Source organism: Pipra filicauda, unplaced genomic scaffold, assembly GCF_003945595.2.
Source record: "Pipra filicauda isolate LSUMZ 115617 unplaced genomic scaffold, ASM394559v2 scaffold658_size180054_pilon, whole genome shotgun sequence".
In the NCBI taxonomy this organism is placed as follows: Eukaryota; Metazoa; Chordata; class Aves; order Passeriformes; family Pipridae; genus Pipra; species Pipra filicauda.
In genome coordinates this window covers 1-12874 of record NW_024104818.1, presented here as the reverse complement: position 1 = coordinate 12874, position 12874 = coordinate 1, and the positions used below count along the sequence as shown (strand labels likewise).

At 34.3% G+C, this 12874-nt stretch overlaps 1 protein-coding gene across 1 annotated transcript in view; it reads left to right on the top strand.

The window, feature by feature from the left end:
• The window catches only part of LOC113996700 (cytoplasmic polyadenylation element-binding protein 3-like), a 33066-nt gene extending 20237 nt beyond the window's left edge, over nt 1-12829 (top strand). Inside the window, exons 6-7 of the mRNA XM_039388489.1 lie at nt 6091-6141; nt 12667-12829. Of these exons, the coding sequence (XP_039244423.1) occupies nt 6091-6141; nt 12667-12740 (125 nt within the window). The 3' untranslated portion in view covers nt 12741-12829. The remainder of the gene's footprint in view (nt 1-6090; nt 6142-12666) is intronic.
• The last annotated feature ends 45 nt before the right edge of the window (nt 12830-12874 follow it).

Below are 12874 nucleotides of genomic sequence, written 5' to 3'. Positions count from 1 at the left end.
GAGTATGACTAAGCATCTTGTCTCAGATTTTGCACAATGCAGAACAGACACCCCATGTATTAGCTACAGTTTTGCATGTCAAGATCCATTTTAGAAGGAAGTCAAATTTCACCACTTTTGCTTTCATGAACTTGGAAAAACTTTGTCTCAAATATGATTCACTGAAAACTAAGTTTATGCCTGCCAAAAAATTGTTTATAGATGCATAGTTTTGGCTTCACTTAGACAAAGTTTAGTCATTACAACAGACATGATCAAAAGAAAAGTAATTTTTAGCTTTCAGTAAGATATTTTCAAGGTAGGGTAATAGGGAGTAGATGTTTGATTTAACTAATCATTGCAGCAGCTTTCTTGAAACACTTTTCATAACTAGATCTTAACCATTCCAAAGGAATATAAACTGAAGTTAAATTAATTCATTTTTATAGTGTTGTTCTTAAATACCCTTTTTATTCTTCTAATAGCCCTTAAAACAATTTTGAGTAGTGATAGCCTGAAATACAATATTGCTAGTATAATTCTTCAGACATACCACTTGTGTACTTGCATTTTTTTCCCCTACTCCTCCCCCAAATACCAATGCACCTTCATGTGAAGAAACAGGAAAGACAATGCATTTGGGCTAAAACAGATTATGGAGAAAGCTTAGAAGTGGTGGTTATATTTTGTATGCAGTATCTAACAGTATTGAGTTGATTTAGTGGAATTTTTTATTTACTGTTTTAAACGTCTTTCTAGTAAGGACTATGGCATTTTCAATGTAATTTAAGGGCTTATCTTTTGGTATGCAAGAGCATCCATACTGTACTTCACTTACAATTAATTTCTGTGTCCTGACCGACTGACCCTGGGATTAGCTCAGTTGGTCAGAGCACAGTGCTATGAAAGCCAGGGTTGTGGCTTCAATCCCGTATGGGCCGTTCACTTATGAGTTGGGCTTGATCCTTGTGGGTCCCTTCCAGTTCAGAAGAGTCTGCGATTCTTACATTTTTGCAAACTAGATGTAAGATAATACTGAATTTGAATTAACCATAGCTATACTAGCTATACTATACTAGTACCAAGAAGGAATATTATTTTTGTTGAATTTTTTTTGTTTTTTCATGAGGGTCAAAAAAAAATTTTAACAGAGTTACACAAACATATTTTTTGTATAATAGAACGGTATTATTTTTCATATCTGTGGGAAAAATAATCTGCTGCACTTAGAAGTCTGGGTTTATTTTCCCTTTAAACTTGTTTAGTTGAGTTTTTCAGCTGTTAGACATCGTTCTTTCAAAAGCAATCTGCTGGTGCATGCTCAGTGAAGTAAAAAAAAAAGCATTAGTGACTCAGCAACACAGTAGAGAGCGTTCTCTTTTTTTGCATATGGAAACCTTTTTACAAAGACATTTGTTTTATATTTTACGTTATGGAGCTCTAAGGTTTCAAGCTGCACAGTTTATTCCTAGAGTAATTCAAATTGTCCTCAGAAAATAGTTTCCGAGGATAAAAAAAAAAATGAAGGAAAAAATTCACTCTTAGTCATATAAAAGGCTTTTGAAATTGTACATAGAGATTGTTTCTTCTTTCTGCCATAGAAACCTTTTCTGATAAAAGAATATATTTAAGAATGACAGACTGAATTGTCTAAATAGATGGACTATCAAAGACAACCCATTTGGCCTCATTATGACTTGCATAATTCATACACAGTCGTTGGAAAATGTAGCAGCTAGACTTTCTGTAACTAGGTGTTGTCCAAACACGGCTTTGTGCTGTTGTCTTTACTACGCTGATGCCAAAAACTGTGCTTTCTGAAACTGCTGTGATCCTCAGCCATTCACTGTTACTTGGAAAAGCTTAACTTGGAAGCTTTTTCTCTTCTAGTCAGGGGATCTCTGGAAAAAAAGGAAATCAGGAAAGGAATTTGTGATTCCCAGTCTCTTCATACAACCAGTTAAGACTTTTTTTTTTTTTTTTAAAAAGGAGGGGAGTAGACATGGCACTTGTGAATCTGTGAGTCAGCAATGTTCAAAGCAGTCGTCATACTTAAATCTGTCCCAAATGTTTTAATATATAGGGGATTCCTCCAACAATTTAGTTAAATAGGAGTAGAAAATATGCATTTTTAAAATATGTGAATTTACCTTAGAATGAGAATTAAGCACAACTACATCTGTATGCTGAGAAGTTTACAAAAATTTAAATTTCCATTGCCTGTATTAGTGAAGTGAGATGACAGAAATGGAGCTAAAACTAAGTTTGTTACTCTTTCCTCATGGTTTGGATTAGCAAGACTTTTAATTGGATTTAGTGGATAAACTGTCCCACCAAAATTTATTTGCAAGCATCTTATTTTTTATTGTCCTTACAGAAGAATGCCTTGTGAGAAATACACACCTGGCAGTTCTGTTAACATTAATTACATTTAGATAAGGAAGAGGGGGCTAAATTTAGAAGAACTCTAGTTGCATAAGAATGTCAAACCTGCCTCCTTCTCCTTAGCAATACTAGTTTGAATTTAGACATTATATATGAGAATTGTTAATTGGCAGTAACATGATGAAGTTGCAAATTCAGGTTTTCACAAAGAAAATTTTAGTAATATGATGATCTTTATGGTACCAAATGGTAATATCAGGCATTGTATTTGTTCTAGATAGCACATTACAAATTTTGGATGCTGTAGACAGAATCTGCAGACAGATAGTGAATTGATTACTTTTCATTTCTCAGAAATGGAATAAGTTGAATAAGTCTTATTTAAATATTAGATATTTTCTAATTAGTAGTTAATTTTAAACAAGGAAAATGTCTTTATTATTAAAACTTTTTTAAAGCAAGTGGAGGCCACTGGAACTTCTGGAATATCATTGAATGGTTTTTACGATTCTAGATTACTGACATTGAAGTAGAATGGGATTAGATAGGATTTGTGCCTTGTTCTTAAAATGGTATCTTTTTTTTAATGCATCAAATGACATACAATAAAAATAGCCAACTAGAAATATATACGAGATAGAAGCAAAGTAAATTGTTGTAAGATGGTGCTCCCATCTTCTATATTTCATATACTGATATTTTAAGTGAGATTGAATATAGTAAATGTCCATTTAACTAGAATAATCTGTTAAAAATAGTGTGATTGAGCTCTGTGAAACTGACCCTGAACCCAGTTCCATGTGTGAAGTGTTCTGAATTTATGTACATCTTGAAATTCAGATGGACACTCCAGAAAACACTGTGTTTTGCTTCAGCAGAATAATCTGAGGGATAAGAACCTAAATTAACGTGCCAAACAGCAGTGATTATATTTTGAAAAAGGAAACATTCTATGTTAAAAATGTTTTTAAAATTGTAAGTTGAAGACCAGATGTTAAGTTCATCAGAATGCAATAATATAAAGTGTGATTTCATTGAAATAACCACATAAATACAACTTAGAGGTGTCAGTACAACAGTACGTATACTGAATACTATGTTACTCATTTTCCTTTCTAACCTTCCAGTCATTCCTTATCTGAGTTAGCAATTCATCTCCCTCACAGCAAGAATGGGTTTTATGCTGCAGTGGTAGGCCCAGCTCCCTGGTGCACTCTCTCCCTGCCACTTACAGAGAAGTGCTTCATTATTTCAGCTTGGCATCTGTGTTTCAGATGCAGTTTATTTGTGAAGCTATAAGGGGGGAAAAAAACCAGCAGAATGCAAAACCAGAGTTGTAAACCTAGATTTTTCTATCTTTTTAGAAGTTTTCCTCTCCAGGTATTGACACTAGTGGGCTTCTCTCTCCTGCTAGGCCTTAAATCTGACCTCCCTTTATGTAGTAATTACAGAAGAAAAAAATTTATATTTTGTCTCTTGCTGAATACGAAAAGAAGATGATTGTGTACAGACAGGGAGAAAGGCTGTCACCACAGACTCGAGAAGATTTAAGATAATGTCTCACAATTTCTTTTGTTATTTTTGATGCAGCATTCTGATTTGCAAGAAAGAACTCTTAGTGTTGCAGGTATTTCTGCAACACCAAATAGGAACATGACAGTGTGATTTGGTGAAATCCTTGCTGTTAGACAAATGAGTATTAGCCTTTATAGACCAAAGAACTAAGGAGTATAGCCAAGTGACTTGTTATATACCAGACTGAGCAAACCAGTGGCAGCTCCTAGATTGCAATTTAAGGATGCCTTTTTCCCAGTTCTTTCCCATTTTAACAACATACGTTGCTAGAAGGGCAGAATTTTTATAGTTCCAAGAAGCATTAGATGTAGCTGTAAATGTACAATATGACAGAAAAAATGGCTTGTGTATTAAAACTAGACATCCTGAAGACAAGGAATGTGAAAACAGAGGTTCCTACAAAGATTTTTGTTTACTGTCTTGCTTGAGCCTACTCAAAGATTCTGTAGAAGTTAAAAAAGACAGCAGAGTCCTTTTAGGTGGCATGCATCTGCCCTTTGCCAGGAGCATGCCCTAGCATTTCAGTGCTTTCTCTGCACTTCCAAATTCCACAGCAAATAGTTTGTACCTAATCTTCAAGTGTTCTGATACCGTCCAGTCTTACAGTAATGAAATTTAGGAAGAGAAATAGTACATAGCTGTATAAAGGTTTTTTTGCCACAATGCCTGTAAATAACAAGGCTGGCCAAAATTTCTCAAAATCATATTAGTCTTATTACTTTGAAGTTTTAAGTTTAAGAGCTCACAATGTGTATTTTTTCGAATTGATTTTTTTTTTTTTGACAAAAAAATTACCATGTTGGTTTTTTAAAGGAGAATAGCAAAACTTAAACCCTATTATTTACAAATTTTCAACAAAAATGGTTTTTATTTAACCTCAAAGTTGTCCCCTGGGACTTTGAACTGCTATTTCAAGAAATTTCTAGTTTGCTGCTAAGCTCATGGGTTTACCAACAGTAGAGGAAAAACAGTGTATGATAGGAATTGCTAGACAGCCTTAATATATACATTGTTGATTTGATTTTCTTTTCTTTCCACTCTGGGTTCTTTTTCTTGCAAACCATCTGCATATATATTACCTTTGAAACCTGTGTGAGTTCTGAACGCCCATTGCTTCCCGACTGGATTCTTCTTTATGCCTCCACAAGCATTCTCGTTTCCTCCAAAATACTTAAATGTTTAAGTCACAGTATTTTTATATATATGCTTCAGATTATAAGCAAGCAAGTATGTTTGAATAGCGAGATAGATGGCAATGTAGTTTTTTGCACATTAAAACACAGTTCTTCCAAACACAGCAGCTATTGTAAATGTCTCTCTAGGTCAGTGTGCACTACTGGTATGTTCGCTACTTCCTGTAAACAGAAAGTCTCCTTTAATAAAAAGGAATTTGTAGTGAACAGACATCTCAGCTGTGCATTTTAAACCATTCATTTAACTACTGAGGTACAGCATGCCACCAATGTAGTAAAATGCAGTTGTTGAAAAATTCTGATGTCAGGATATAAGATTTTCATGTAATTTTTATTCAGTTTAAAATGCTGGAAATGTTATCTATCATATTCTTTAATTTTTTTTTTTGACTCTGTAGATAAACAAGGTTTTTTAAATCTAATTTTGCTAGATTTACTGAAAAATATTACACATGAGAGTTATACAAAATACACCAAGATGCAGTCATAAAACAGTTAATAAAATTTTAAGGCCTTAATTGCTATTAACATGATTTTTCTGAAATTGATTCAGTGGAGAACCACTAAAGTGTAGAAATGCTACTCTGTTAAGCAATGTGCATAGTACAGTTATTCACAGTCACTGTGAAAGAGGAGACTAAAGCAGTCAACACTATTTCTGGGTGTCATGAAACAAAAAGTGGCTTTATCCTATTGGAGCTGATCCCAAAGCACACTGCAGATCTTATGACCAGAGAATTAAGGTTAAGAAGTCTGTTCTTGTCAGCTTTAACTTGGGTCAAGGGTATTGTTGGTTAATGTGCTTGGAGTTAAATATTAGCTCTTTATTTCCCTTAGGCAAACTGGAAATAGTGTTTAGATCTCAATTCTAAGCTGTGATTTTTTTCATTATTTTTTCTAGCATAATAGTGAAAACCTCTGTATTTGTTGTGTCCTTTGATTTTTGTTTTCTTTTAAGGTCGCTTGAGTTATCCGCATCCGGGGACTGACAATCTTCTGATGTTAAATGGTAAGTGCTAATCTTATAACAGTTTCTAATTATCTGTAGCTTAGCTTAAATCTGACATGTTGGTATAAAATTATACTATTATATTCTGTTATTGAATTACTTGCCTCTAGTCTTCAACACTGGTGGGACTGTTGCCGTTTTTCAGAGTTGAATGGCAAGAGCTAATCTTGCAGCAACCTTTCATTATATCTAGCTTATTGGAAATCTGAAATGCTCGTAATGATGCACTATTCTTTTTTTGTTGTCAAGCAAACCAGTGATACATTCCCTGAAGAGCTGTTAGAAATCTATTTTTCTGAAACGGGAATTAGAAAAATAAGAAGACCAGAAACGTGTGGTTTTTTTCTGTCTTGGGTAAATAAAGAGTGAACAAGACACTTTGTATTAGACTCCTGTGAAATAACATTTTATTTTTGTTGGGGTTTTTGGAAGTGGCTTCGTCAAGCACGTGTCTAACTGTGAAATATGCTGAAGTTAGAGTTCACGTTCACGTTCTTCTCACAGTAGGTCAAACTTCATGAACATCTGCTACTCAGTGAAGGCATGAACTTTAGCCTTTGTTCAAGCCTAAAGAAGGAAGCAGAGCTTGGTAATCCATCTAAGTCAATAATAAATCAGGGGTTTTGCACACAAATGTTTTCTGCACTGGGAAAAATTAGAGCTGTAGTGCCACAGCTTCTCTAGCTTAGAAAACATGGAAACTGTTGTACACAAAGGAAGTACACTTTTGTCATTGACTTCATGGGTCTAGACAATAGTGAGGTAAAGATCTCAGTATTAAAAAATGCAGTCAGAATACTTCTTTAGGTTTGAGATTAAAACAAAGAAAAAAAACCCCTCTATGTAAATTGCCTTAACCCTTCTGCATAGTCATTTACACTTGTTCAAATGGATATAAAATGTAAAAAAAAAAAAAAAAAAGAAAAATCTATTTTCCCTTGTGTAACACCAAGTAAATGTTTTAAATTTTAAGGAAATTCAGGTTTAACTTTATACCCACTAAAGAAAAATAGTGCACAATTGACATTTGAAGTAAGTCCTTTGCTATTGAATAGTTAACTTAAGATAATGGAATATCCTGAAAAGAAAAAATAGCTACTTCACTACTGAAATAAGATCAGTGTTTAGCCCACATAGGCCATAATCCTGATTCATCTACCCTGAATATCAATGTGCTTTATATTACAACATTTACAAAATTTAACTTTCTGTATTTAACTGCAGCTTTAAGACTTTTTCTGCAAACTGGCTTGTTCAGGCAATATGTGTGCAACTGTCATTATCTGCTGGTTTATAATGAAGTGTTAGATGGGAAGGTATTAAGGGAAACTGAAATATTTCAGTACAATGGATGTAAGAAACTAATATAATTTTAATTCATTTTATTAATACTTAGAATGATGAGCTTCTCTTTTTAGAGTTTTGCAAGCTGAAAAAGCACATTGTTACCCTGTGGAATATCTAGGAAAAAAGGGGGTTGTTATTATCATGAACAGTGGAAAAATGCATCTCAGTGGTACCAGTCTACCCTAAAATCTTACCACAGAGCTAGAATATGCACTGAAGAATATCTTGCTTTTAATACTGGTGTGGTTTCTATTGTACTTTGAAAGGTAGGACTCAGGGTGACTGCTGCTCTCTTTAAAAGCTGTAGTATTATTTTCAGCCTTCAGCAGATGAGATAAAAATAGCAATTTGGGTATCTAAAAGGTACTGTCATACCTAATTTTTATATGTGCCATTTGGAATTTAATTCAGAACCTTGGTTTAGACACCTAAACTCTCTACCATGTAGCTGGAGTCTGATGTAGCCATCAATGCAGGCCAGTGCAATCACGTACGTGGTTCAGAGCTCCTTCAGGTTGAAGTGTCTGAACTGCAGCTCCTTTACAGCTCGAGAACAGCAGCACTGAGAACAGCTTCTGGGAAGCCCCAGCTGCTCAGACTCTGCACAACCATTCTGTCTTAGCAGGAATTGAGGGACTTCCTCCAAATGTGCAGTAATGAGAATTACAGCTTGAACACTTGTCAATGAACTTGTAGTCTTTGGCTTCCTTCTCTTCTGAAGTGGGTTCAAATTGACATTTCCCTCTATCCCTGTACCTGGTGCCTTGGAGGGAGAACAGGGAAAAGGAGATTTGGTAATCCAAAGACTCACATTTGTCCTTTACTTTTTCAGTAAGTACTGTAATAGCTACAAGGAGGACAGGAATACCAGACCTTCATGAAAGCAAAGCACAGATATATTTAAGGATCATGGGCCCATCTCTGTGTGCACTAACACATAACACTAGATCATGACTCTCACTGGATTTTGGTTGAATTGATTTTAGTGAACTGGTATCTCTGGATCCCAGTAAGGTTCTGACATGAGCCAGGCTGAAATTCCTTAGCCCTTTTAAGACTAAGCACTTCTAGATAAAATTTATTTTTAGGTAGTTTTTCCTCTTCTTAAATGATGGATCTTTTCCAACTCATTTGAAGTGTACTTACTGAACTGTTGCTAATATTAATATTTAGAGTTTTCATTATTTAAATTAATGAAATGAACCAAAGAAAATCTGATTTATGTGTTTTAATAAATTATATATATTATAATTATATCTCTCTTTCGGCTTAAGCTGTAAAAAAAGGAATGCATTTTTAATGACTATCTCTCAAAAATCAAAAAAAGATACTTAAGAATGGGTTTACCTGAGTACATCTTGTCAGCTTAGAGAGAACCTTTCTGAAGAAATAATAATGCAAGAGTCCAATTTACTGGGGTGTAGGGTGTTTTCTCCCATTACAGGTTTTACAGTTTTAATGCATTGAATTTTTTTCATGGCTATGGAAACATAATTCACCATTTGCTTAGTTTAGACCTCTTAGAGATACTGTAGATGGTTGTGCTTCTAAGAAAAAAAGCTGTTTTACTTCAAACAGAAATTAATAAACTTGTTATACAGGAATTGCTAAATGAGTTGCTGTAGTCTTTTAGGCATACCAGACCTGAATGGCCATAATGATGTCTTTCAGACTTAAAATATGAAGGTGTTACTTCTAAAGAAATCTAGATAGAACTTAAATCCAAAATAATGAAATGGGAATTAGGCACCTACCTCCTTTAGTCTAGACTCTTGGGAAATTATTGCTATAATTGTTTATGGATTTCTTTAAATGACAAGTATTAATGAAAAGGCTTCATTACATCCCTGTCACCAATTGAACACTGTCAGGACTGTTAGCAATAAATAGCATTTTATCTTTCTATCATAAATTTCAGAGTTATCTTTATAGGAAGTTTGCTAGTAGTTTTTCCTGTTATACAACATATTTTTAATTCAGCTCAGTCGTTCACTTGAGTTATTTAAATATGTGTATATTTGAGCTGTGGTGTATATTTGAAATATGTGTCTGAGTAAAATAAAACGATACATTTGCTATCTTTGTGATAGCATTGCTCACATAATGTTCATTTATATTGTCTCAATGTTAGATAAGTGCACAAAAAACTTATTTACTTTTGTATCATATTACTGTCTCTGAGCTGATTTACATTGCAGAAAGGGGGGATATTAATTTTTCTGACAGGTTTAGGCTGCACTGGTATGCAACTTCAGGGATATACAAACAAAAGGTTTTAGCTACCAGGGAATGTTGTTGTACATACAGCACTCTTCATTTTGAAAGGTTCTGGTGTTACTGGATTTCATTTTGTATTGGACATCATTATACTTCTTGCAGGTCTTGCCTAATTTATATTTTCTAGAATAAAACTGTCTCTTGTGCTTTCTCACTTCTTTGAAATTTTTCCAGGTTATTCACTAATTAAAATATCCAACTTTTTATGCTAAAAGATAAATAAGTTCCGTATGACTTATTCTTTGGACAAGTTAAGGAAAGAAGTTTAATCTCTCCTTTTCTGTTGTTGTAAATCAGTTATTTGCCTGCAGTGTCTGGCCTTCTCCAAAAGGGCTGTCTTCCTGGCAATTATTTTATCTGTAAACATATGCACCGGTTGTGCATATGTTAAATACATATTTATAAACTATTTCTATAGCTAAACTGATAATTTAATTTATATCATATGTATATTTTGCAGACCCCATGCTCTGTAAGAGTGCATGCTCTGTAAGGTGTAAAACGTTGTTCAAGTTATTTAAATACAGAAATACTGTATTTTTCTAGATGTGAAGTTGCAGAAAATCCCTGTCCAGACTAGCTTGCAATCTAAATGGGCAAGACAGATAAATTTTATAGAAGGTTTGCCATGCAAGTAAAGTAAATGATGTGGCAACATCAAGTACAGTTTTTCTCCCGTTTTCTCTGATTTCATTGTTTTGCAGGGAATACACAGATAACTTTGGTACACTGTTGCAATTTCCATGTATATAAAACACTGCAGCATCTACTCTTTTAAGTTGAATTGCGTTGTTTGGAGTTTTCTTATCGTTTTAATAACCCTTTTGTGTTTCTCCTCAAAATTACCATTGCTTCTTTTTGAATGAACAAAGAAAAACACTTCAGGTGTTCTGTAACAAAATACTTCTCTACATATCAGCTTATCTTAACTATAAAAATGTAAGAAAACAGCTGAGCTGGTTTGGTGGGCAGAAAGGGGCAGAAGAGAAGAAAAACAGTATGATGAGTCTTGTGCCAAAAGGTGTAGATTAGTATGCATTTTGAGAAAAGAACATGGCACTGCAGACATTGCTGTGGATGTGATGCACATGAATTTTCCCTGGTTACTCTCGTTTTATTTGTGGATGGAATTAAAAAAAAAAGGCATATGGGAGTAAGACAAAGGCTTAGTGACGCTACTGCTAATGCTATGTGGGAGTCACTTTGGCCGGGAGTCAGAGAAGATTTGTACATGCTGCAACACTAACATAGAACTGTGTGTCTTGAGTGCCTGGCTTCAGAGGGGAAACAAGTTTGAAGCTCAGCATTAGTCTCCCCATGCAGCAGCACCTCGTGAGAGAACTGATGACACAGAGGAATACACTATGTTGTGTGGATTTAGATCTACGGATTCAGATGGGCGTCAGAAATCCGAATTAAGATATTCCTACTTGGTTAGATACCCAGGCCTCTTTCAGAAAGTTTTTTCTATTTTAGCTTACTGGTAGAAAGTTGGAGGATCTGAAAAACTGTTCTCATCAATAATAATTATTTCAAGTGAGAGAGAATAAATCTCAGAGTTCAGTGCAAGCTGGATGGAAAGATGATGACTGTTGTGTGAAAATAACTGTTCTAAGGGAGGAAAAACAAGAAAGATTTTCAGAATTCCATAAGCAGTCTACTGAATTTCTAGAAGGAAGGGATCAAGATAATAAAGGAAAAAAATCATTATACCTACTAAAATTTTTGAAGACCTTTGATCAAGTAGGAGGTACTAGGATATAAGTACTTCATAATGTTAGAATGGAACAATGAATGACAGTTATGAATCACTGATTTCGAGACTGTGTATATTTCAGTGGCCCAGAACAACGGTTGCTTTTTAGGAGAGATGTATGTATAGATGCCTAGTAAAATCAAAACAGTAATGCCAAGACACAGCAGTCTGTTTACAAATGTTGCTGTAACACTGTGGTTTATAGTAACATTATCCATTTGGATACTTAACTACAATGCATAATGATTAAAGTAATTTTTCTCAGATACTAAGGCTGTGAAATAGGAATAGAAAATACTTTGTGGAAATTTAACTAAGAAGTTATACACAGCTTAATAGTTTCTATATTAGTAATCTGTCTGTTTTTAATTTCCTAGCCTTCAGGCAAAGAAGCAGTCAGTATGGTCTTCTGAACTGTAGCTATAAGTATGATCTCTTTAAGAATCTTGCAAAACTCAAAAGTTAGGAAAATCTTGGATTTACTTGCAGTCTGTCAGAAATTGTTGCTTTGCCTTTGTACAGTGTTTTTGATACAATGCTATTTCTTGTGACTTGTGCCCTGATTTCATTTGCTACCACAAGGCGTCTTTTGTTTCAAACAAAACCTTGCGGTTAATTTTCTGCTAGGTCTTTTCATGAAAAAGGAAGGTCACGGCTTACAGCATTTGCATTGTCACTGCAAAGGACTGTACAAACTGTTCCATGGACCAGGATGTTTCTGTGATTAATTTAACACTTGCTACATGCTTTTTAAAGTAATATTTTCCTTTCTACAATTTCAGTACTCTGTGTGTTATTTAGACACTTATGTAAGATACAAGTCACTTTGAGGATGAATTGCAAAGTTCTCATTCATTATTCATCCCTAATTAACATGAAGTTAAGATCAAGTTTAAAGACAGGTTGAAATACTTGAAAGAGTGTTTTTTACAATTGGTACTAACATAAATTTTGTAGTAAAATGGTATGGTATTTAAGTGAGACTTCGGTTTAATGCATACTCATCTACAATTATCAGTACCAAGTATCAATGCAGATTTTTGCTTACTGCTTACCCACATAGTTCTTTGTATCTTAAATATTTTAGTATGTGGGCATGATACAGTTATTTGACATTTTACAATTTGTCCTTTGTTTGCATGCAGCGAGGAGTTATGGGCGAAGACGAGGTAATTCACTTCTGTTTGTTACAGTACAATTAATTCTGATCTGTTACTGATCATTATGATTAATTAATCCAGAATGTTGATTTTTAAATGTTTATCTTCATGTTGTCTCAGTTCGGGGAAGATGGAGAGTGTGAGGAAAGGAGTGCAGTCTGGATTGTTATGATCATTGATCTCTTAGAGTTTG